The 27,889-nt window shown below is 30.5% G+C and overlaps 2 protein-coding genes and 1 long non-coding RNA gene across 3 annotated transcripts in view; all 3 read left to right on the top strand.

Moving 5' to 3' along the window:
• Positions 1-11,713, top strand: part of LOC143065345 (uncharacterized) — a 44,711-nt gene extending 32,998 nt beyond the window's left edge. Inside the window, exon 6 of the mRNA XM_076238874.1 lies at positions 11,470-11,713. Within this exon, the coding sequence (XP_076094989.1) occupies positions 11,470-11,627 (158 nt within the window). The 3' untranslated portion in view covers positions 11,628-11,713. The remainder of the gene's footprint in view (positions 1-11,469) is intronic.
• On the top strand, positions 479-10,581 carry LOC143065346 (uncharacterized). Its single transcript, XR_012975451.1, has 4 exons — positions 479-548; positions 2,692-2,753; positions 4,162-4,335; positions 9,988-10,581. It is a non-coding gene; the product is annotated as an uncharacterized LOC143065346 (long non-coding RNA).
• A 1,634-nt stretch (positions 11,714-13,347) lies between the features above and the next one.
• Positions 13,348-27,889, top strand: part of LOC143062602 (uncharacterized) — a 54,047-nt gene continuing 39,505 nt past the window's right edge. The window contains exons 1-13 of the mRNA XM_076234266.1: positions 13,348-13,461; positions 13,856-13,969; positions 14,604-14,894; positions 15,382-15,523; positions 16,200-16,413; positions 16,955-17,110; positions 21,373-21,552; positions 22,524-22,692; positions 23,916-24,210; positions 24,427-24,553; positions 25,140-25,364; positions 25,665-25,865; positions 26,347-26,621. Of these exons, the coding sequence (XP_076090381.1) occupies positions 13,446-13,461; positions 13,856-13,969; positions 14,604-14,894; positions 15,382-15,523; positions 16,200-16,413; positions 16,955-17,110; positions 21,373-21,552; positions 22,524-22,692; positions 23,916-24,210; positions 24,427-24,553; positions 25,140-25,364; positions 25,665-25,865; positions 26,347-26,621 (2,405 nt within the window). The 5' untranslated portion in view covers positions 13,348-13,445. The remainder of the gene's footprint in view (positions 13,462-13,855; positions 13,970-14,603; positions 14,895-15,381; positions 15,524-16,199; positions 16,414-16,954; positions 17,111-21,372; positions 21,553-22,523; positions 22,693-23,915; positions 24,211-24,426; positions 24,554-25,139; positions 25,365-25,664; positions 25,866-26,346; positions 26,622-27,889) is intronic.

Raw genomic sequence — 27,889 nt, 5'->3', positions numbered from 1 at the left:
CAGTCTCTAGTTAAAGGATTTTATTTGCAAATAAAGAACATTACAACACGTAATTAGGATGATAAACAAAGTCAGTACTTAGAATCTTAACTTCATGTACTATTTGTAAAGTTTATACGGAATTGTTATCAACGAGGTCTTTATATCTACTGATGATTTATTTAAGAAAAATGACGAGACGTGTTTTGCCATAAACCTGTTAAAATGAACTTCTCTCCCTTTTTCCAGATATGTCTATGAACTAATTACTGTAATTCTTACATATGATGATACATGTATTTTTGCAAATAAAAAAATTACGAAAAAATACTTAGAAATGATCGAGTCTTTGTTTTAACATTATATTTTGTTTGGATGGTTTGAAATTTAAAAAAAACACAGTCTTTCAAGGAATTGAGGTGTTGAGTTATCACCCGTTACTTTTTGTTGTTTAATCTCTCTATGTATAACGATAATAGTGTCATATTTTTATATTTCAGATTGTGTACATATTATCGTTCAACATCATATAAAAGTAGGTGTGGCTGGAGAAGATGTACCAAGTATAGGTATGTTAATCATCACTAATTCAAATTTACGTTCATTAATTTGTGTCCGTTGTCATAAATATTAATTAATATATGTTTGGTTATATAAAGCATGTACAACTGGGGAAAAACAAAACGATAAAAATATTAAACAGAAAATCGACATAAAAATATGGAACACAATGAAACATGAACATATGCGCTCCTTAAATTATGTCGTTATTCAGTTTAAATTCAAAATAAGATGAAATAGGCGTGATTGACAAAGACACATCTCTACGAAAGAACCAAATTACATAGAATTTAACATTTATATGATAGGTTACGTTACGACCTTTAACAATGAGCAAAACCCATACCGCATAGTCAGCTCTAAAAGGCCCCGAAATGACAAAATTTAAACAATTAAGACAAGAAAACTTAGGGCCTAATTCATTTAGAAAACAATGAACGATAACCAAATATGATATATATATATAAAAAAACGACAGCAACTGAATTACAGGCTCTTTACGGAAAGGGACATACAGTTTGTGTAGGGGTCAAACCATTTTGACTGCGCCAAACTCATTTCTAACATTGGACAGTGGTGAAACACCCCAACATAAGAAAAAACTATTAAAATCAGTGGAAAACGGTTTATCTAACCAGATCGATACAAAAAAGAAAAACAACTTATAAAAACAAAGATCAGACGTGGTAGGGAGTTTTTACATACCCACAACAAAAAAGACATTGAGTATAGACCTGAGAGTACTATTCAAAGTATGATCTCATCTATGTATAAAAAAAAAATGAAAAACAAATATGATATACAGAAACAAACGAAAACCAATAATTACAGTCTCCTGACTTGTGACATGCACATACATAATGTGATAAAGTTAAATTAGATTTAAGACGCTAACCCCCCTAATCTGGGAATGTGGTGTTACAATACAACATAAGAACAAACTATGAAAATCAGATGAAAAGGACTTTACTTGTCATATTGATACAAAGAGGAAAAATGTATTACAAAATACGGACCGAACGTGGCAGGTTACTTATACATCTCACAACAAAAAGACAATGAATACATATTCGAGATTACTCGCAGTTACTGAGAGCTAGTTCCAAGCAAATAACAGTTACTCAAAATAAGTTATGCATCTAAGACTAAAAAATCGAGCAATACACACCTTATGAACGTATTGTAAAGTAGTCATTAACAGCCAGAGAAAAATATGATCCATCGCAATGCCAATAAGTATCGGCAGATTGTAGGGCCATGAATGTACATTTGTTTATAAATATATGCATTTTACAATTAGGAGGAAGAATGTAATATTTAAAAAAAAAGTAAAATAACAAAAATACCGAACTCCGACGAAAAATCGGAGTATTCCTAATCATATTCCTGACTTGGTACAGACAATTTCTTGCGTAGAAAATAGTCGAGTAAATCTGGATTTATAGCTAGCTAAACCTATTCCCCGAGGGTATCACAAGCCCAGTATTCAGCACTTCTGTGTTGACATGAGTTATCATTGATATGATCATAATTATAAATTAACTGTTTGTTAAACTCTAAAATGTCTAAATACTAAGGCTCTTCTGCTTCAAAAATTAATTAATCTAGCTGTATTTGGCCATTTTTTAGGAGTTTTTGGTCTTCCAATACTCTTCAACTTCGTCTTTTGGCCTTTTTAACTTTTTATTCTAGCGTCACTGATGCTTTTTTTTTGTAAACGCAACATGCGTCTGGCGGAAATACAAAATTTCATTCCTGATATCTATGATGAGTTTATTTTACGACATTCCCATAAAATTCCATAAACATGACAACAATGTGTGAACATGATAGGTAAAATGTAAAAAATAAGGGTACAGTAGTCAGCATTGTGTTATAATCTTATATATAATCAGCGCTCTCATCAATCCTGATTGATATAATTTGGAACCCGTATATCCATAATGTTATCTTGAAAGAATTATTTTAAGAATCACCCGCAACATCAAAGCTTCAAATAAATACAGCTAATTTATTTCCAGTTTGGTTTTACCTTTTTTATTTCATTTTATCTTTTATATATAAAACTGGTATACAAATGTAACGAAGAATTTTTTTTTTTGGTTATTATACAAATAATAAATGTTTAATAATTATATATTTTATTCACAGACACACAAGTTATGCCGGCTGTTGTGCTGGGTATTCAGACATAACTCCAGATTGTAGATATCGTAAGTGTTCAATACGAATCATGTTTAACAATACTTTCTGATATGCTCTTATATCGAAGCCACCAAACAAAGTGTTCCTAGTAAAAGTAAAGGCGTCGTCATCCCTCTATAAGTTTTACGGACACCATCATAATTTTGCTCACAGTTAACGAATAGCTGTGTCAAATAATGACTATGTTTATACACCAATTGATGTGGCAACAATCCTCTCCTCGCGTTAAGGATTTTGATTTCACAAATTTTAAGCTGTTATAGCAATGGTTTATAACCTTGAGCTACACAACAATAAACTAATTCGTTTGTTGGTTGCATCAAGTAATTTTCGTGTACAATAAGATAATGAAGACCAAGAACACCATATGAAATGACTGAAGTCACGAATTACTAGTCTTTGTGAACAAATAATCGTGTTATAAATAACTTTATATTACTTTTGTCAATTTGAATGTAAACTAGATTCGAATAAGAATTATAATGAACAGTTAACAATTGGTCAAATCTTAAACTACTCGTTTCATAAAAACCATTTATCAACATTCATTATTCATAAGTGTATAAATAAAGGCAACAGTAGTATACCGCTTTTCAAAAGTAATAAATCGATTGAGAGAAATGAATCCGGGTTAAAGACTAAAACCGAGGGAAACATATCAACTAAAAGAGGAAAACAACGAAATAACAGTACATAGAAGTGCAACAAAAAACAAACAACAATGCACCATTCATACAAACTAACTATTAGATAACAACTGCAGTATTCCTGACTTGGTACAGGACATTTTAAGACTCACAAGTACGTCCTCCCACATAGCAGTTGAAAACAAAAGATTAAACTCTCATTTTCTGATATAATCTGATAGCCAGTCCTTCCTTAGGAGACATTTGTTAACAGAATTGTTATATTACCAATGTGATTTCAACTCATCGGGAGGGGTTTACTTTTTAATTTGCATAAGAACAGTATACATGTATTTAAAATTGTGTGTGATAAGATAGATTGCCGTTATAATTACAATATAACTCTAATCACCTATCAGTGTCACAAAATGAATTTACTTATAGGTTACTTGGTTATGTCAAATCCTAAGGTGAAGCCAATGTTTTGAGTATGTTCTAAAAAAGAATGAGTGTATGCTAGGGGAGGAATAGGATAATTTAGAATAAAACGGATTGATATGTGCTACAGCTTCATCATTTTAAAATATCGGCTATTGTATTTATTCTGATTAACCAAATATATAATTGTGAGATTAATATTAATATTTGTTACATTTAATATACATAAAGAAATATCTTTAAGGAAATTGCTGTTTAATAAGGGAAACTAATAAGGTCGAATTATTGTTTTCTAATGTCCAAAATAAGTTTTCGTGATTATTTATCACTAGAAATATATATTCATTTTAAGCTCTTTGTAATGGACAACCTACTCCCCGTGGTGGATGTACTGAGATAAACCCTACAGATACAATATATTATAGAGGAGGAGGAAGTAGAAATCAAGGAGGAGGAACGTGTGTATCTCCTGGTGTTTGTGCAGACTGCCAGAACGGTTTTTACGTCGATGCAGCACAATGTACAAGTAAGATATCTGTATACCTAATCCGTGGAAAGTTGTTGATGGAACCTAAAATGATTGATTTGACTTTTTGATTCCAGAACTATTTGACATATCTTCTACACGAAATTAGAAGAGTTGTCGTGTATTTTACTTTATAAAAAAAGGACAACACAAATTAAAGTTGGAAATGTAAGTTATAGTAAATGCATATATACTAAATTACAATTGTTCAGTAGTAGATTTATTTCCCCGAGGGTATCACCAGCCCAGTTGTCACCACTTCTGTGCTGACATGAATTATCATTGATATGGTCATATTTATAAATTAACTGTTTACCAAACTTTGAATTTTTTGAAATAATTAGGCTTTTTTACTTCAGGAATAGATTACCTTAGCTGTATTTGGCAAAACCTTTAGGGATTGTTGGTCATCAATGCTCTTCAACTTCGTACTTGATTTGGCCTTTATAATTTTTTTTATTCGAGCGTCACTGATGAGTCTTATGTAGACGAAACACGCGCCTAGTGTAAATACAAAATTTAATCCTGGTATCTATGATGAGTTTATTTAGTTGTTTCGTTGATTTTTTTGTACTTTGTCACAATACATTGACCTCTCATTTCCATTTATTCTTAAACATACATAACATAAATCGTAAGAATTTGGAGTACAAATAATTGCAAATATGCCCCAGTCTGGACATGAAATGAACAAACATTCAATTTGATGAGTTCGATAACGGTACTACTTTAAATTCAGAAATTAATGCAAGGTTTTTTATTATTTCGAACAATGTGACCGAGTTTTAAACGAAATGATTTAAACTCGCATTTTGATATATTTTATATGAATTAAACAGGTTTTTTTTTCTCAAAATCGTAAAAATTAAAATAGTAGTTAAGTCTAAAATGATAATATCGCAATAATAAATGCACGTAATAATTTCTGAATTGATAGTATCTTAATTTAATTATACTATATTGCAAATTAAGGATTAAAAGTTCAGCATTTTTACATATAAACATTGCTAAACATCTGAAATAAAACAATCATGACTGAGACCAAGGGGTAAACCTTTTACATGGAAATGAGACAAATATTTACTTCTTATCATCAGTTTATATGGTTTTGTTTGGTTTGTGTTGTGTTGTTTGTTTTCTTTGATAGTTTTGTAAACTGGTGTTTGTCTCTTTAATGTTTTGCTATAGCGTTGGCCGTTCTTTATTGAAGAGTTTGAATGCCCCTTTTGTATCGAATGTCCTTTGTTTTACGCTAAAACTCAAATACTTAAATACTTAAACATTTAAGCCACAGTATACAAACGCTTAAGTTCATTATATTATGCCCGACTAGGTGGACTGTAGCAACTTTGTAGAAACGAGACAAATACGATGGTATTAAAAATAAGAATTGTAGAAAAACACAGAAAATAAACAAATAAATAGGATTAACATTTCTAGTCATGAAAAAGAGAAATAAAATTGAGAATGGAAATGGGGAATCCGACCATATACCAGACAACAGCAGAAGATCACCAACAGGTCTTTAAAAGTCAATTAATACTGTGAAAATTAACCTTTCTATCAAATAGCGGAACGTATGGAAAACAACTGTCATATCCTGAATTTGGTTCAGGACCTTTCTTAAGAGAATTATTGTTAAACTTATAGCTAGAGACACTCTTATGACATGTTTATGAAGTTCATTTATATTGACAAGATGTGATTAACAACCAAAAAACTATAAAAAGAATCCTGTATTCAGAAATATGTAAACATACATCACTGACATACAAAATCAAACAGTTAGGTATGGATTTGTTTTAAAATTTTGTCTATCGACAGTTCGTGTACGTGTAATATAAAAGAGAGGCACAAGAAACTTGCGAAACATTCAAACTCAGAAGTCGAAATAAACTAGAATGTCATGCCTAAAACAGAAAAAAAGACTAACAGACAAACAAAATTACATAAAGCACAACATATAAAAAAAACTGAGCAACAGTAACCCATTTAAAAAAAAACACCAAATGATCATACATTATTCCCCTCCATATTGTACATAATGTTGCATTTTTAGCTCCACGGGTCCCAAAGGGCTAAATGAGCTTTTCTCATCACTTGGCGTCCGTCGATTGTCGTCTTCGTCGCCTTCGTCATCCGAAGACTTTTATAAAAATCTTCTCCTCTTAATCTGATAAGCTGAATTAAAACAAACTTAGCCTAAATCATTCTTTGGGTATCTAGTAAAAATATATTCGATGATCCCGGTCATCAACCAAGATGGCCACCATGGCCAAAATAGAACATGGGGGTAAAATGTAGTTTTTGGCTTACATCTCTGAAACTAAAGGATTAAGAACAAATCTGACCAGGAATAAAATGGTTTATTAGGTCAATATCTATCTGTCCTGAAATTTATAGACCCATCAAACAACCCTTTGTTTTGGTGCTGTACCTGATTTGGTGCATTACAGGAAATTTTGAAGTTTTTTTGTTATTATCATGACAATTATAATAGATAGAAATAAACTGTTAATGACAAAATTGTTAAGAGAAGTAAGATCTACATCAAAATCAAATGATCAAAATTGTCAATTGACCCTTATAAAGAGTTATACCCTTTAATGTCAATTTTTAACAATTTTTCGTTTTTTTTTGTAATTTTTACAAAAATCTTCCATAAAACTACAGAGCCAAATTGAACCATACTTGGCCTATATCATTCTTAAGGCATTTAGTTTGTAAAATGTATCCGATAACTCTGATCATTAACCCAGATGGCTGCTATGGCTAAAATTTTAACATGGGGATAAAAAGCAGTTGTTTGGCTAATATCTCTGAAAGGAAAATATTTAGAGTACATCTCACCTGAAGTAAAATGGTTTATAAGATCAAGATCCTTCTACCCTTGTTTGGGTGCTGCACCTGAATACATTCAAGAATATTTTGCATGTTTATGCCCCACCTATGATAGTAGAAAATAATAGTGCGAGTGGGGCATCCGTGTACTTGGGACACATTCTTGCTTTTTATTATCTTTAATATTATATTAGATAGAGATAGATTCTAAATGGCAAAGTTATTGCTCTACATTTAAGTTGACTTGACTAAATTAATCAATTGACCTCTTCCGGAATTATTTTCCTCGAAGTTAATTTTTCACACGTTTCGTATATTTTTGTTACAAATAATTTTCTTCTGAAACTTCTTGGCGAAGTTCATTATAGATATAGATAATTGTAAACAGCAAGAATTTTCAGTAAAGTAAGATCTACAAAAAGTTCACTACACCATAACAGTGTTTTAACGTGAATTCTATTATACACAAATACAAAGATTATCAACACAAGTTCTTTAGAGCCTCTAGTTTGAAGACTGTGCTTGGGGTTAAGAAGTCGAAGATCTATATTTAATTCTTATTTATAACTATCTATGGTAAATTAAAGATATGGAAATTTTTCAACAGCTTTAGAACAATTAAAAATTTTTATTGAAAAATAGTTAATATTTATAATTATATCCATTGGTATTTTATAATTATACTTACTTTGTTAACCTAAGTACTTATTTATTTTGTTGAAACTCCTTGTAATGACTTTTATTATGAAGGATTTTCAAATAAATAAAAATGGTTGTAAACAATAATTTATATTAAATGCGTTATTAGCGACAATTTATTAATTTATTATTTATGCCTTACATAACAGTTTTCGAGATCTTTTTATTAAAGACATGTTTAAATCAGCATTGAGTAATAAGTAGAGCTGTGCAGGTATTTATCAAATCAAATACTTCAAGGCAAACTATGGCGTGATCTGTACATTTGAACTAATAGTTAACAGAAATAAATGCAGTTAATGTAAAAACAACTTAAGTATATCAACAGTCTGATTTATGAACAAAACTATAAACGACAAACAAATATGGTGGACAATCATTGAATTACATGCACATGTTAATTAATGTGAGTCTGTAACTTATGTTTACGAGCGATCAATCCTACATGTACCTTCACCTTGCAATGTTATGTAACAGCACAGCAAAAAGGCAAACAGTAAAGTTCATTGGCATTGGTCAAAATAATACCTTTAACAATAAGCAAGTACCAAGAGTAAGCTATAAAAGGCACAAAAAATGTAAACATTAAAAAAGGTACGATAAAAGTCTTAGTTTTTGCTATGTATGTCCATTATAGTGTGAGATGAATTTTAAAAATAATTTTTTTTTAAAGTGATGTAAAAATTCATTGACATATATTGCACCATTAAAAGTTATAGATCAATTGACATGTTTTTTTGAATGTCGAAGTGTACTCTTTATTTTCTCTGTCTCTTTCTGTTTTATACCATATATGCGTTACATTTTATATTCCTATATTTAATTATAAGTGATTCTTGTATTGCGAGGAACTGATGGTCTGTTAACACATCTTTTACAACTCCGCTTTGTAGTTTATGCGACTCTCCAAGTATTATCATTAAGTCTTTTGTTTATTTTAAATTGTTTTATAAGATGTGTGCCTCAGTAAAGTACAGTTGCTCTTATTTGAATTATAAAGAAATAACCAGATAAAAATAATTAAGCATCGAAATATAAAAAAAAAAAAAATAGAAGATGCAAATATTCAATATGTTAGAAAAATTAAGACAAGAAAAAAAAAAGCGTGTCGTATATTAAAAAATTGTTGAAGGAAAATAATCGTTTTTTAAAAGATCTTTTAAAACTGTTAAAATGGTGAATCAGAAATTGGACCGTTACTGCTATCAAATATATTCTTGCTTTTCTTCTGTTCACTTTCTGATAAAGTATTTCGTTTTGACAACTGTTTTAAGCTTGTTTCATTTTAAGTTTTGAAAAATTCAATAATTCTGCAGAGATATATTAATAATAATGCGTAATATTGCAATTATTTTATTCATTTATTAAAGGCTTTTGTAACGGATTCCTCTACCCAAGGAAGGAAGCAATTTTGTAATTCCAAAAAAACACATATTCTTAACAAATGCATAAACAGCAGCAATACAACATGCAATATGCGCTGACCTAATAAAGATACTGTTATAGGAGAAGATTCAAACAAGATCTAACCAATTATTATGTAGATTATTTTAATATTAGACCAAAATTCTAAAAAATACATCAACATTAATACAGTTAATGTTATTTCATGAATATCTTAAAATAAAACTTATGATGCGTTTTTATTTCTGAATATTTTTATTTTTGATTCACATGGAGTGGTATTTGTATAAATTTGTGTTGCTTCATTAAATTCCAAATCCTACTCAATGGAGATTTCTAAAGAAAATGTTTTTATAAAGGTTACTCGGGAACACGTGTATTTGTTTACTTTTAGCACGTGTGTTTAAATCAAAACATGTTTATGTTTAATTTGATTTGACAATCAGTAAGTTATTACCGGTTTAAGTAATATCAATCAAGATAACTTCATGCTAGAATTTTAGCGCTAAAATTATAATAAGAAAGTCTAGAATTGTCATTCGAGGTTCGCCTATCCGACAGTAAAGTTTCGTTTCCCACCCACCCATCCTTTTTTCAGACTTAATAAAAATGTAAATAGTATGTTATGTAGAAAATAGTTAATTAGATACATGTATGTATTACTGTAAAGATTTTTTCTTCAACTTATAGAACATTTTTCTATTGTAGATTGTGTTTATATGTGATGGCAGCGGTCGATGACAGCAAATTTGACATTTGTTTATAGTTTATAATAAAATAAACTTTCTGTGCTGTCGGGACGAGCTGATAACCAAATAATGGTGTTGAGTTTTACTTTATAAATGCTTTATGTTCGTTTGAAGTATTGAATAAGAACATAACGATTTTTCATCACTCCTTTTTCTATGTAGTCCATGTGCATAAGGTGCATTTGTAAAGGAGAATGAATACATCCGAAAGTTTATCGCGTAGACATGAGAAAATGTGTTTATTACTATGAATGTTGTACTATTAGGTGTATATTGTACATCACTTTTTTTTTAATATTATCACACTAATTGTATTACTCATCTTACAATTTGTCAAATTATACAATTTATGTTATATTATAGTATAGATATAAAAAAAAGTTGAAAAAAATCTTTGTCATGAGACATGGACAACACCATATTTTTATTATGAATAAAATGTTTATTTTGATACCTGTGTTATAAATGCTTAAATACTTGAAAACGGTTATGGTAGTGCTAGCTTAAAACAATCTGCATATAGCTTTACTTTATCATCATAACTAAAGATGTGAGGAAACAAGTATGGTTGTAGTGCGTGCATCTAAAAGTACCATAGCACAATAGAGAACGAGGAAACTGAAAGAATCGTTTTTTTGTGTAGCGCAATCCCATGTTTACACCACTGTATTATTCACGATAAAAACCGAGATATCTTGCACAAGTATTCCGTTTAAAATCTCTTACGCACTCTTAGACACAACTTAATAGGACCTAGGTCAAGTTGTTAAGCTCTTTCATGTTAGTATGGCATATGATATATTGTTATGAAAATTTGAAAAATCATACTTGATAGTGATGTCTCTACCGTACGGTTCAGCCATTTCGCAGAAGCTGTTTAAATACAGTCTATTCTCATTACATGTTAAACAATAGATGTTCTGCAAAGTTTAATAGCAGAACATATTCTAAAAATAGACAAATGTTATCGATTGTAATCGAAGGGACAGCATAGTGCTGAAAATACTCAAGTGAATATTCAACATCTGTTATACTTGATGTTTTAAAGATTAAAAACAGGAATAGGTATTTTGAAGAAAACACGCTTAGTTTTTTGCCGGAAAGAAACCATTGTAAAAGGTATGATTGTCTGCCTGAATATAAAATAGAAGAATTGGTATGATTGCCAATGCAACAATGCACAAAGCTCATACCGCATAATATTCTTTAAAAGGCCCCGAAATGACAGTTTAAAACAGTTTAAAACAATTCAAACGAAAAACTATGAATGTATAGTCATGCACATATAAAAAAAGATAGTGTGTGTATCTTGTAACTATCTACTATTCCTATAGAGTAAATGTTTATATTTAATTTACCATACATTTGACATTTGACAAAAAATACCAATATGTATTCACATTATTCTACATTATTCATATTCTTAAAAAATTCGTTTCAGTTTGTCCTCAGATAGCTAACTGTAACCACAGAAGATGTAGCAATCCTGGAGATAATTACTGTGAATGGTGTCAATACGAGATAGTTGATAAACAGTACTGGAGGGCATATACTCGACACAAAGATGGTCATATGAAGGAGTGTAGAAGTAAGTTATAATTACTGTGAATGGTGTCAATACGAGATAGTTGATAAACAGTACTGGAGGGCATATACACGACACAAGGATGGTCATATGAAGGAGTGTAGAAGTAAGTTATAATTACTGTGAATGGTGTCAATACGAGATAGTTGATAAACAGTACCGGAGGGCATATACACGACACAAGGATGGTCATATGAAGGAGTGTAGAAGTAAGTCATAATAGAGCTTTCTAGATCTGAAAAGAGTCTTGGTTTATCGGTAAAACAGCATTCTTTTCTAAATCAAATGTATCTTGCAAAAATAAGCATATCGCAAATAATACACGCTTTAATTTCAGAAAATAAGAAAAATAGTGTCAATACACTTCCGTACATCACGTTACCTACGTAAACCACGATTTCATACATTTTCGCGGGAATTGTTCAAGCACGAGTTTCACGATTAATATGTTAATGGTATTATTGTAGTGCGTTAATCGTTTAACTACAAGTATAAAAAGATGTGGTATTATTGCCAATGAGACAACTGTTCACAAGAGACCAAAATAACACAGACATTAACAACTATAGGTCACCGTACGGCCCTCAACAATGAGCAAAGCTCATACCGTTCACATTTATTTTTATTTTTTATGAGTACCGTTTCAGCAAATGTTCGTCATGGATTATCGATATTTGCAGACAAGGATGCTACAATGTTTTGAAAAATCAAAGGGAAATAAATGTAGGAAAACAGATTTTGTGATAAAGTTTTTTTTTCAATTAATGTTATGGTGAATGACGAAAAGTAATGTAAATATTGTGATCGCAGTCAACAAATGTGAAACTGATACTTGTAAAACGTACTTATGAACGTAACAAAGTTCCCACTGTTAAGCGATCATTAAATTACTAAAAAAAAAGAGAGGAAAACCAAACAACAAGTTATGGGGCAGTCATTTAACTTCAAAAGGGGAAGGAGGTTACGGTTGTGGATTTCATAATGACGTTTAAACACACAACATGCTTTGGAGATAGACGCATAGACGTCTAGTGGCTAATGTTTCATGAATGTTAAGTACAAAAAATGTACCAAAAAGCAATCATACGCTATAAAAACGGTTCCATAAAAAGAGACTTACTCCGGTGTATAGATACATTTAAAGGTGACAATGAATAAGCCCAGGGAGAGGCGGTGATTCACACGTTTTTAAATTACGTAGCATCTGTATATGACAGAGTATAAAGGTCATGTTATTTTCATTTTATTATTATGGGCGTTGCAAATTTTGAATTAAGGAAATATTTTTTTTTTTTTTTTTTTTTTTCTGATTTTTTTCTCAGGGAAGTGGACAATGTATTTGCATTGGTATTTTCTTTGGTTAAATATTGCAAATTGAATATTGCATTTTTTCTTTTTGAAAATTGGGGGGGGGGGGGAGGATGTGGAATGGGCGCCTTTTTTGTTTTGATTTTAGAAGTATGTTTTTCTTCTGTTTTCCTTATATTTAGTTTATTTTGTAGAGTTATCTCCTTTCACCTAGTGATATTTTACCTATCGTACGTCCCTAAATCCTATATCTCACGAAAAATCTAATTTAATAAGTGTCGTTGTATGTAGGATAAAAGTCCTTAGAAGGCTAACATTAAGGGGTGAAATGCCATCGAAGTTCCATGACGATAATGTGATTATGTCAAAATAAAGGATCCCTAAAACGAGTCTTACGTATGATTCGTCAAGCATACGTACCTTTCGTCAATTTGTAAGAAAGCTCTAATAACTGTGAATGGTGTCAATACGAGATCGTTGATAAACAGTACTGGAGGGCATATACACGACACAAGGATGGTCATATGAAGGAGTGTAGAAGTAAGTTATACCTTCTGTTTATTAGAGACAATACGAGATTGTGGATAAACAGTACTGGGGTAAATATACACGATACAAGGAAGACAAACTCAAAAGCTCAAACACATGAAATGAATGGATTTTGAACTGTGAAATTGCTGATAGTGTACAGTCATTTTTCTTATGTAGAAATGGGGGAATTAAACTTAGTTTTAAAGCTAGCTTAACCTCTCATTTGTTTGACAGAATGAAATAATTTAGCAGTCACTTATGATTTGTACATAACATTTTTATTGAATTGTTTTATAATGCATATCCACATAACCATTCATCAACGGTTAGTTTGTGATAACATAGACGAATGATATCCAAAGTAACTTAATAATTTGTTTTCAACCATTATGTTCTATTACAGAAACATGTTCATGGAGATCAGATAGTACACGTTGTTACCCAGGTAACTGTACGGATGAAGTCGCACAGTCATGTGTCTGTACTGATGGTTTTGGGGGTAACCATTGCGACACAAGTAAGTGTTTTATAAAACACAACTAAATAAACAATCAAAATCAGTAAAAAGATCACTTAATTTCAAATTGTTTTTTTACAACAAAATAAAGTGAGGAAATGCGTTATGATTGTGATTGACAATGGTACCTCTAGCAGGCAGTGGTTTTGTCGTTTCAATTGTTTTCTATCGTATCATGCCGGGATCTCCATTTCTTACTACATAATATGAATTTGTTCATTGTAAAAGGTCGTAAGGTGCGATGATTTATATTCTATCACGTCAGTCGGTCTGATATTTATATATGTAGTTATCTATAGCTAGTTAATAAAAATACCAAACTCCTATCAAAAATTCAAAACGGAAAGCCCCATAACAAATGGCAAATCTAATGATAAAAGATATCAAACGAATGGTAAAAACTGTTATATTCCTTACTTTGTAGAGGCATTTCCTTTTTTTAAAACAACGATGAATTAAACCTGGTTTATATATTGCGTTAGGTACAACTTGTTTTCACTTGTGTTCACTGTCGTCAACATTCATTTACGTGCAATACACATCGTTAAACAAATTCAATTTATTTTTGACATATGACAAACTTATAATACAACACATATATTTCATCGTTTTTGGTATATAATTTATGCTACAGTAACAGAGGAGACATCAGTGCTTTATGCAGAAATAAAACTTCATACTTCAACGAACGAAATTTTAACCACGCCCAAAGACCCAAATGATCCGGGCAGTGAACCAACTAAATGGACAAATAACAAACATTTTGGGGAAGCCGAGATAGAAATCCGCGCCAAGTATGTCGCCTCGGGATATTCAACTACCGGTACACCACCACCACCACCTGACCCAATTGGAGACGATCATTATGTCACAGACTTTAATCATGGGATAATTTATGGGTTGATTACAGTTGACTATATCAGAGGTAAATTGTTTGAATGCATCTTATTTCTATTGAATAGTTCTACTCCGCGAATCTGACGGCATCGAAACTGACACATTTCAACTTACTGTTGTGAAAATGTGCATTTAAAAATCAGTAATTGGACATTAGACAACACCAAAACCGATAAGCAAAATTGGAGAATCATTTGAATAAAATATGATTTTAAATATTATGTATTTTACCGGAAAAAAATAGATAGAAAGAGAGACTTGCAGGAAAACAATATTTCTTCAATTACAAATAGAAGTCACAGCGTGTGGTAAACTGAATAGTAAGCTTCCTCTGAAGTTAAGAACTAAAATATTGAAGTCTCATCGTAGAAAGAAAATATTTAAGAACATTAAATCTTTAAATCCTTCAAAAACAGTGAGAATCACAATGACGGTCAAATATAAACGTACTTCTTGTGACTTGACTGATATCATAAAACAACATAAATCAGGAGAAAAATGTTTTTTTTCCCCAGGAAATCCAGACGCAAACAATACCTTTTTACAATTTAGTTGTCCAGGCAATGAAGATTCTCCAATAAATGTCAACTATGATTGCTCAAGACTGAGACACAACAACAGTCAGGTTATATTGCCAACGTTTCATCACAGTGACCAGTACGTATTTTGGATATTTTTGTAGACATGAAGTTTGTATTCAAACATATTGTAAAGTAAGGCTTGGAATATGACAGTTGTTTCCAAAGGTTTGATCTGTTTGAGCTTGTGATTTTCCCATTTGAAAAGTGACTTCCAGTTTTGAATTTTACTTGGAGTTTTGTGAATTAATTTACCTCTCTATACAGGACAAGACATGTAGGATACAAAACTTCACATGAATGCAAAAAACATTAATTTCAAGAAGGTGTTAAGCTTTACATTTTTAATATACATAACATTTTTATCTATAAACTTATTATTTAAACACTAGAATATAACAGATAGACGTGTCACATGTTGTACGAAATTTCAAACGCTATCATCTCTTTATAATATAAAACAGAAGATGTGGTGTGATTGCCAGTGAGATAACTATTCACAAGATACCAAATGACACAGAAATTAAGAACTATAGGTCACTAGACGGCCTTCAACAATGAGCAAATCCATACCGCATAAACTGCATTTAAAACAAACAATTAACTCTGAATTCCTATCAATTTTGTTCTATACATAATTACGCATAACAGTTATAGTCAAATAGCACAGTACCACTATATAAAGAAAAAACCGTTCCAAGTAACACTATACATCAAGGTTATTATGAACTAAATCTAAAACATCTATATTTCAGATTAGTATTCTCTTTAGTGGTGACAAACGGCGGGTTCTTAAAATACATGAATAGGGAGACGAGTACAAAAATAAGATCATCTTTAAATGGTCTCACATCGAGAAGAAGTTACATTATACAATGGGACTATATTCAACCATACCATACTTGCTTAAATACGTTTGGTGTCAACTGTACCATACCTCCTCTAGAATTACAAGATGCTACTAATGCAGTAAGTACTGATACAGAATTGTACCAGAGAAAATATGTAACAGAATACATTTGTAACAGAATAAATATGTAATTCAAAATCAACATCAAATGCTAGATCTTTAACTCTGAATACAAATATCAAACACCTACTTGACTGCACGAAACATTGTTTGATCATATAAAACCCGTAGTCAAATATAATACAGCCCAAACGAAAACATATATACAAGTGCATGCAAAACAAATGTCTTGGTAGAGAGGTCTAACTACAGCACAAAAAGCATTTTCCAAAAGACCGAAAAAGTGAAAAGTATATTTTAACAATTATAAATTTCTAAAAGTCTGGGAAAACCAACAATAGGTATTATTGCAATTGTTTAGTTGTGCTTGATTTAAAAAGCCGGTAACTTTAGATTTCTACATTAGGGCTTTTTGTTACGAGTGTATCAATCTAAAGACACCAATTTGAAATATTCCTTTATAGGTTAAACCTCATAGATCAAATGTTTATTCCTTTTTAAAATAAATGTTGAATTAAGAGATGTATTTACATATTTCAGTCAACAATATCACTTACATGGAGACAATGGTCTGATGATTTAGCTGGGATAGAATTCTATCAGTATGAGCTTTACGAATTACAGTATGATGGTAGTTCATTGAAAGAAAATAACTTCATCTCCGCGTCTGATAAAATACCTCATACTCATTCACAGGTGAATATCAAATAATATCAACTACACGTCAGATAGAATACATTATACTAATTCATGGGTGAATATCAAATAATATCAACTACGCGTCAGATAGATTACATTATACTGATTCACAGGTGAATTTAAAATGATATCCTCTTCACGTCAGATATAATACATCATACTCATTCATAGGTGAATATCAAATAATATCAACTAGACTTCTCATAGAAAACCTCATACTCATTCACAGGTGAATTTAACATAATATCCTCTTCACGTCAGATATCACTACAAAAGTCCAAAAGTCTGAAAAGACCAGTTTTTGTCTGAATTTGCATGAATTTTTACTCAACATTCTTGATTTGTCTTAATAACTTTAAAAAATCTTGACATTGTATGAATTTGTCTCATAAGGTTCTTGATTTTTCTTGACAAGTGTCTTGACAGTATGAACATTGTCTTAAAATTTCTCGACACTTCCTGTATCATCTGATAAGAGTCTGGATTAGTCTCGACCAATTCTTGACTGTCTTAAATGTGTCTTGATCTGTCTTGACATATTCTTGACATTCTTAATAAGGTCTCGATCTGTCTTGACACATTCTTGACATTCTTAATAATGTCTAAATATGTCTTGACATATTCTTGACATTCTAAATAATGTCTGAATATGTCTGGACACATTCTTGACAGTCTTAAATATGTCTTGACACTATTTCAACAGTATAAATTTCGCCTAAAAATGTGAACAGACTTATTCTGCACTGTTTGTGACATTCTTTTGCTGTTATATACTTATTATGGCTAAACTAAACTTTGAAGAATCAAGGATTAATTTTGTGTAGTAAGATACCCTTTTGGTGCAACTTAGTTGGAATACCCTGAATAATCCCCCATGTACTTTGATTTTGATTAATTTTTATTAAACGTTTAATTAATTGTTTTCACTTGGAATATATTAAGTTGAAGTTGCTGACAAACAGCATTTAGATTTTTGCCATTCGCAAAACTGCCAGTCAAATTTGCTTTACTAAAATAGGTGTCTATAAGGCAGTTTTTAAATGTGACCATGCGTCTCTTTTGGACCCCAAAATTCATCTTTTGGGTTTGTGTGGCTGAAATAAGAGGGGGGGGGCTTTCATGAAGGTCCAAGACTTAGTTCCCATCTTGATTCAAAAACCTTGTTAATTTTTTAGGACAACCAAAAAAACATTTTTTATTTCAATTTGAGTGTTGAATTTTATAAATTTTTAACAAAAATAAATATTTTTGATAACTGACCTTCCGAAAAAGAAATAAATGTTAAGATCTATATCATGCATGTTTGTTTGGGATCCATTTCATAAGACCAATGATTTCTATAGAAAATGGACCCATTATAAATACATTTTTTATCTCCTGGGGTAGATAATACTTTTCTTTTAATCTTTGGGAAATATTCAATTTTCAATTCATTTTTTTTTTCATCGAAATGATAATTTTCATTTTCGTCTATGAACAAACTTTTTAAATTGTAGTGGCATGGTCGGTCAATTGATTATTTGTATGGCTTATTACAGGTAAAGCAGTAATTTCTATTTGACAGTTGCGGGTATTCTGGGGGTGTGGAATATCTTAATTTTATGGGGAACATCCTGTCCATGTGTAATACTTAAAATATATTCCAACAGATGACATTACACAATTTTTCTTCTGTTAAATGAATGATTTGTATATTATCATAATTTGCTATTAATATACAAATAAACCACATTTTGGTACAATAATTTTTTGCCATATAAACATTTAATATTATGAATGTAGAATGAAATACAATGTATGTCTACAGTGTGATTGGTTTTAATCATTTAATTTATAAAATTTAGGAATCAAAATTTGTAATTATTTAAAAACTCAATTTTAAATTGTTTTATATCAACACATCCAAATTTAAATTATTTTAAACATTAGATTTAAACTTAGAACTGTCAAGTAAATTTAAGACACAATTCAAAATGTTCAGAATATGTCAAGACATACTGAGAAAAAATAAGAATGTTGAGAACATGTTGAGAAATTTCAAGACAGTATTTAAATGTCAAGAATTTGTCAAGAAATTTTAGACCATATTCAGAATGTCAAGAATATGTCAAGTTATTTTCATACAAACTTGATATAAATGAGAATTTGTCAAGAAAAATTAAGACACAAGTCATACTTTTGGTGAATGTCGAGAAAAAGTTCATGCAAATCAAGACAAAAACTGGTCTTTTCAGACTTTTAGACTTTTGTAGTGTATAATACCTCATACTCACATACAGATAAAAAAAATCAGTAATATCAACTAAACTTCTGATAGAAAACCTCATACTCATTTACAGATGAACTTAAATTAATATAAACTTCACGTCAGATATAAAGCCTCAAAAACACTTACAAATGAATATAAAATAATATCATCTTCGTGTCAGATAGGCTACTAGTACCTTATGCACATTTACAGGTGAATATCAACTGGACATCTGATAGAAAACCTCATACTCATTCACGGGTGAATTTAAAATAATATCCTCTTCTTGTCAGATATAATACCTCACAAGCACTTAAAAATTAATATAAAATATTATCTTTCCTCCTATACATTTCTATGAATATGATTGGTTAAAAGCGTCCACGTGCAGACCGTGTATATTTGATATTAGGTTAGTAGGGAGGCGGGGCTTATTTCATACACGGTTAGTAGTGGTGTTACGTCCCTTTATATTCAATATTAGGTAAGAAGGGAGGTGGGGCCTATTTCATACACGGTTAGTAGTGGTGTTACGTCCCTATACAAAAACAAAACGGTACTGAGAAAAACTCTTAAAGGTTTCAACAGAGGAAGAAATTGATGATTAAGATTGAAATAAATTCATAAAACATATTTAAATCTAACAAGTTGTTTTTGTTGGCATCTGTTTTTGGTAGGGTCAATGGAAGTAGCTTCTTAATGCTAAAATTTTGAAGACTTGCTAATTTTGATAGGTCTCTAGTCTAAATTTTACAAGTTAAGATAGTCGGTAAGATAATTCGTTACATAGTGTGCTAGTGACGTAATATGGTATATATGGTGTCAGTAAATTCCTTATTGGGATTCGAGCTTCGTTCTCACCCCATATGGAAGTTACTGAACCCATATATACCGTATTAGGTCACTAGCACACTATCTAACTAATAATATCCTCTTTACGTCAAATATGATACCTCGTACTAATTCACAGGTAAATATCAAATAATATCAACTAGACTTCTGATGGAAAAGCTCATACTCATTCACAGATGAATTTAAAATTATATCAACTTCACGTTAGATATTATACCTTACAAACACTTACAAATGAATATAAAATAATATCGTCTTCGTGTCAGATATGATACAAGAACCTTATGGTGAATATAGAACAATATATATCCTCTTCACGTCAGATAGAATACCTCATAACCATTTACATGTGAATATACAGACATCAAAGATAAATAGTGCTTTTTTATTTATTAAAAACATTACACTCAATTAAACACATTTGATTACCAAGGTCGTATTTGGCACAACTGTTTGAAATTTCGGATGCTTGATGCTCTTTAACTTTGAATTTGTTTGGCTTTATAACTGTTTTACCCTGGGCGTCACTAGGAGTCTTATGTAGACGAAACGCGGGTCTGGTGTATTAAATTATAACTCTGGTACCTTTGATAACTATTGAATAATGTAACTATTTTTTTAATAAAATGTTTTTTTAATGTCTCAATAAAACGAAACGTCCACCAAAGGCAAAAAATAAAAATTATGTTTGCTTTCAATCAAGTCTCGAATGAATATCAATATTTCAAAAAACTTTTTATTAAGTTGAAATGATAATAGCACAATTTAAAATCGAACAAACTGTGCGTTGACACTTTTGAGTGAAATATATTGGTGTCGAAACTTTTAGAATTATCAATACTGCAAACATAGCGGAAATTATTGAAATCTAGACTTATGTTAGATTATTGATAACATGTAATACATGTTATACTATACTATGTCATCTTACAGCCATATCAACATTTTGTTTATGAGTATAATGTAAACAACAGAATTGACGGAAAACACAATCGTCTTGAAGTATCTCCGGGTAATCAAAATATTTCACCCAATATCTAGTGTTAAATTAGTATTTTGTATGTAAATTATTCAAAAATAATCTATTTAACGTATTATACTGATGTTTGTTTTCTTTTTCTAATTCTTAATTTCAATATTCATTTTTCATTTTCTCCAGTCTGAGTTTAATGTGACAACACCTGGAATGTATTCCATTATCTTTACGGTATTTGACAAAGCTGGCAACCACAAATCCACCAGATCTGTGTTCTTGTTTGACGACGAATCAGTGGTAGAAACAACACTAGGGACACGCATCATAGTGACAGAAAGTACAGCTAATACTAATTATACATGGGTAAGTCAATATCCATATATATAATACTAAAACAAAACCATGGACACGAATCATGGTGACAGAAAGTACGGCTAATATCAAACATACAAGGGTAAGTCAATATATATATCTATAATACTAAAACAACACCATGGACACGCATCATAGTAACAGAAAGTACAGCTAATACCAAAAATACAAGGGTAGTCAATATATATATCTATAATACTAAAACAACACCATGGACTCGCATCATGGTGACAGAAAGTACGGCTAATACCAAACATACAGGGGTAAGTCAATATCTATATCTATTATACTGAAGCAACACCATGGGCACGCATCATAGTGACAGAAAGTACAGCTAATACCAAAAATACAAGGGTAAGTCAATATATATATATCTATAATACTAAACCCCCACCATGGACAAGCATCATGTTGACAAAAAGTACGGCTTATACCCATCATACATGGGTAAGTCATTGTCCATATATATCAAAATACATTATAAATACAGGCATTTTATAACGGTTAATGGTACAATATTAAAACAAATTTTTTCACTTATAAATTAAAAAAAAAATGTGTTTGAGAGATGTGAAATAAAATTTTACCCAAATACAAACTTTCAGATTGTTAAATGAATATATCCAGTACAAATCTTTAAACGATGTTTTCTGACAGGTGCTCTAATTCCATTTCTGAATTTATGTTCATTTTATTGTTTGGGCGAAAGGTATCAGAGGTACAGTCAAACTCATAAATCGAAAATAACCTGACAACGCCATGGCTAAAAAAAAACAAAAAAAACAACTAATAGTACAAAAACCACAACATGAAAACTAAAGACTAAGCAACACGAAACCCACCAAAAACTGGAGGTGATCTCAGGTGCTTCTTGGAATTGACCTCTCCTAATGAAAGCAGATCCAGAAAAGACCGTTGGAGGCAGCACAAAATTAATAAAGTTTGTTTTTCATTCATTATAGGTAGTTCAAAACATGACACATTTACACGTTAGCTGGACAGGAAGATTTACGAATGAAAGGCACCATGTTCGACATTGGCTTGAACAACTGGCACCAAACAAACATGTAGATAAATTGTATGACGATAATTTCGGTGTTAGGAAGATTGATTGGTTCACGAATGTGCTAGGTATTTGCTTTGTTATTTAATTCCATAGCACATCAGACTATCAGCAGCAATATAAGTGTGAAATTTAATAATGATATTCTTGCATTTTCTCTTGACATATATCATTATTATTATTATTATTATTATTATTCATTATTATTATTATTATTATAATTATTATTATTATTATTATTATTATTATTATTATTATTATTATTATTATTATTATTATTATTATTATTATTATTATTATTATTATTATTATACAGTATTTTTAATAGCGCATTATATAATACAAAAATTACCCTAAGCGCTTTACAAGATATATCCATTTACATATATAAGTTTTATCAATAAAACATAAAAGGCCTTGTTATAAAATGCTGAAATAAATAGAATTTTAAAATATTGCTTATAAAACTATACTATTAAATTCACTGATGAACAATACAATTTATATAAAATGGGCTTGGTAAAATTAAGGAGATATAACAAATTTCAAAAAATTACAATGGTATAGAAATATTTTAAGAACATTAAAAAGCATGTCTGAATAAATAAGTTTTTACGGTTTTTCAGAATGGATGTTTCGTAGATCATTTTGTAAATCATTCCACAGAACGTCTGCTGTTTTGTCGAATCTTCTTTTCCCATATGTTTATGTCTTACACGTAGCGTTGTTAAAATCATGGCATTTTCAGACCATAAAAAATCACATGTTTTTTTTCAATTATGGCTTATCATAATAATATGACAAAATTTAAATACATTTTTTCTTATTGTTTTATATATTGTAATTAATACTTTTTGTATATTCATTTCTGTTTTTGTAACTTATTTAAGCGGACCGTATTTGGCCTTTATTGGATTATTTAACAGCAATTGTCTCCGCGATTTACTTTTTCAATTGTGTAGTCAAGATAAGACCTAATTTTAAAACAAATCGACTACTTTTATTAAAATATCTGTATTATTGTTCTACTCGCAAAATACAATTTCCTCAAATGCTTTTCCAACCAACCGTGCATACAAACATATATATAACAGAATTGATAATAAATTACAGATAAACGGTCCATTAACGTGTTGAGTTATAACTGAACAGGTAACGACGTCTGTAACGTTGGAACGACATTGAAAATAACAATTTATGGAATAAAACAATACCAAGATAATATTAAAGTATTTCATGTGTTTTTGTCTTAATTAGCATGACTTTTATAGAAGTATACTGTCAATTTAAGGTGTTGTGAAGTTTGACGTTAATTATACTGTAACCGGACCAGACGTTACATCTTTTCTTGAATACAAAAATGTTGATGAAATTTTACAAGAGTTAGAAGTACTGGAAGTTTCCTGGGAGGATGGACAGAAACTTGATATTTCTGTGAAAGCCACTGACATAGTGTGGGAGTTTATAGAGGAAAGTATTACTGTTTATAAGGATACATCCCAACCAATGATAGAAAACCTATGGTTGTCACGTGATAGTAAAGAAGAACTGTATGTACATCACATTGAAGACTTTTCCAAAATGACGTAAGTTTTTCTTTTCATTTTTTCTCAAAGAAAAGGAAAACAATTGAACAAATATTGGTTTGATAAACACTTATCAGTTACACAAAGAAAACAATGATTCGGTCTTTCCAAGGTACCATGCAATATACAATGTTAAATAATATAAAAATTTAGTTTTCTTCATAAACGAATGAAATGAATATAACATAGATCATTACCATCAACTTATCGTTTAAGGATTGAGTGGGATACATTCGACTACCACAGTGGTATTGATAGCGTTCACTGGAGGCTGTATGACAATTTTACAGGATCAGACACATTACATGGACAATCGCATTTGATTGCACAAGGACAAACCGAGGTAATGTGTTGTTTATATAGTATCTTAAATGGCGTGCACTCTAATACAAAAATAATAAAATCACAAAAATACTGAACTCCGAGGAAAATTCTAAACGGAAAGTCCCTAATCATGACGAAATAAAAAGATAAAACACATCAAACAAATGGACAACAACTGTCATATTCCTGACTTGATACAGGCATTTTAATAAGAAATGGTAGATTGAACCTGGTTTTATAAAATACAAATGATATCAATTACCAACATAATTATTATACATTATCCCATTAATGTTTTGCTCTCTGTAATATAAATCAACTTGACCCGACCGATCGATGCTAAACATTTACATATCTAACTCCGTAGATCAGTAAACTTAGTACCGTTTACAGTAACATCCAAATATGGAATACTAGTTTGTGGTTTAGTTTATCAGACCATCTATACGGGCACAATATCATTCATAAGGCTATTCGACACGGGATAATTAAAACGGTATTGGAAAGTAGTTTCGTTTTTTTTTCTTTAACTAAAAATAGTAATAATTCTCGGTAGCACGGTTGTTATTTCGGATTCACAAAATTATACTTTTCTTTTTCACTAGAATATAACAGCATGTGATTTGAAGTATCGAGATTCTCCACGTGGTTCTGATTGTTATTGTACACTCTATCACGGATGCTTCCATCGACATTTTCATGTTCAACCAAAGATCGTGAATGGTTCTGGACTAACGCCTGGAAAGGACAATGGTGTCCATGATTCGGACTATTTCATTACAGTCACAGTAATCAACAAAGCAAGGCTGAAAACAGTTTTAACCAAAAAGGTTTGGAATCTCTAAATATTTCACTCTTAGATTTTACATACTTGTGATAGCTACATATATTTTAAAAGCAATTATTTACCTATATTTCGTAATGTTTCATATCCAATGGTTTATTTGGAAAACTCAGCATGTATTAGCAGTGTATTATTTCTATTCATTTGCCGTTTCTTTCGATTTCACTCCCAACAATTATGGTCTCCAGGTGTTTCAAAGAAAGCCATAGTTTTGATTCGTTAGAACTGATGTATAATATCTGTAAGTAAGTATACAGTTATTTACTTACATTCCTTATTACTACAGATAACGATAGACACATCAGCTCCACAACCAGGAATTGTTCATGACGGTCTGCCTGATAACCCAGAGATTGACTATCAACAAAATCTTCAACTACATGTATATTGGAACGGATTCTTTGATCCTGAAAGTGGTGTCAAATACTACAAATATGTCTTCTCTGATCACTGTTGGGAACGGAAGAACTTAATTAATGTATCACTTGTAAGTTAAAAAAAATCGACATAATGAAAATACGGTTTTGAGACTCGTTGCTAAAATCATGATATTTAATTTATGGTTTTAATCATTTCGTATTTTTACTTTTTTCTCTTTTACAAAGGTAAATCATCCATGTTATTGATATTTTTTGTGTAAACTGGAATAAATGCTTTTATAAACAAGTTAATTTTTATTAAAGATAAACAAAGATAAATACCTTACACAATATAACTCTGGATTGTTAAGTTAAAATAAAGCCAAGTCTAAACCACAATTTATTTTCAAAAATGCCTGTAACACGTCAAAAATATAAATCGGTTGATATAGTCTTAATGTGATTTGACTGTTTTCATATACTTTACCTTATTTTAATTTACTTAGGGGTTTGGTACTTTTATCAACTCTTTTTGACTAGCAATATTCAGAGTAGTTTAGACACTTAAATGTATTCATAAGCAGTTTAAAACATATTGTTTCTTTTTAGGGAAGTGAAACCTTCAACACATTTGCTAGTTTCACTGCTTCAAATGAGGGTAAATATTACGTGAGTGTTGTTGCTTTCAATCGAGCAAACGAGGCATCTTCACTGGTGTGTTCCGATGGTGTTACAATTTCTTCGTCAGTACCATATGTTGTAGATATAGCTGTAAAAGATTTAAGAACAGTACCTAGACTTATTGAAGATAAAAACAATAATATTTGGTACCTAGATGAATCGTTAACAAGACATCCATTCAACAATAGCAAAAATTCATGCAGGTATACATAATTTATTCTATACAGTAGATCTTATTTATAAGGATAAAACTTTGTTCATGATTGAAATTCTATCACAGTTTTCCACTAAAAAAACAACAAATATTTTCAATTTTAAGACGAATTTGATTGTGTTTAATAAAATATGTGTTTTTTTAGATAAAATAAGACGATATCAACTTTTTTATTCCAATTTTCGTTTTTAATGAAACAAATCCTTTTGTTGCATCAAATGCTGTGGAACAACTTGTAATGTATACCAATTGTTTTAAATCTAAGTAAAATACACAATACTTTATATTAAAAAAAACACACGAGACCTAACTAATGATAGTTATATATAAGAAGATGTGGTATAAGTGTCAATGGGACAATTCTCCATCTAAGTCACAATCTGCTAAAGTAAACCGTTTTAAGTCAAAGTACGACCGTTTTGGCTTTCACCGAACAGCAAACTATAATGGACCCAAAAATTAATAGTGTAAAACAATTCCGGAAAACCAACGGTCTAATCTATATAAAAAACGAGTAACAAAAAACTCTTATGAACCACATCAACACACGACAACCACTGAACACCAGCTTTCTTAAGTAGGACAGGTACAAACAAATGCAGCGGGTTTAAACGTTTTAATAGATACCAATCTTCACATTACACTGAAACAAAAGTTTAAATCAAAACATAGAAAGACATACTGCAATGTATACGTGTGATAAGCATCCGAATACAATGCATTTGTAACGATGGTCAAAGTAGATTTTCTCCAAATGTCATAAGCATCATAGGAAGGTCAAATTGGATTATTTCACATTGTTAAGTGTAAAAGTAAACTGTCTTCCCTTTTAATGATGGCCAATGTGGATTAACTCTCTTTGTAATGATAATCAAATTGGAATATGTTCAAACTGTATTATCTCACGTTTACCTCACTATTTTAAATTAATTTTACAAATATATTAGATTTACTCAATTTAAACTTAATATTACACATGTTTTAATGTATGCGAGTTACTTCGTACAAATAAGTTAAGTTTAAATATGTAGCTTACATGTATGTAAATTTGAAAATGATAACATTAAAGTAGTTATCTGCAGCTCAAACCTTTTTATTAATATAATATTTCATGTAAAAATATATATTAGACGGTACTTTCTAATCACAGCAACTAATTGAGTCACAATTTGGTTTTTTATCTGACGTTTAGAACATTTATTCATTAAATACACCCAACCTTAATGAAATTAACTGAAAATTTCATAAACCCTTAAT

Source organism: Mytilus galloprovincialis, chromosome 2 (genome assembly GCF_965363235.1).
Source record: "Mytilus galloprovincialis chromosome 2, xbMytGall1.hap1.1, whole genome shotgun sequence".
In the NCBI taxonomy this organism is placed as follows: Eukaryota; Metazoa; Mollusca; class Bivalvia; order Mytilida; family Mytilidae; genus Mytilus; species Mytilus galloprovincialis.
Note: the sequence above shows the minus strand (reverse complement) of the source record. Positions and strands in the feature narration are given on the sequence as shown.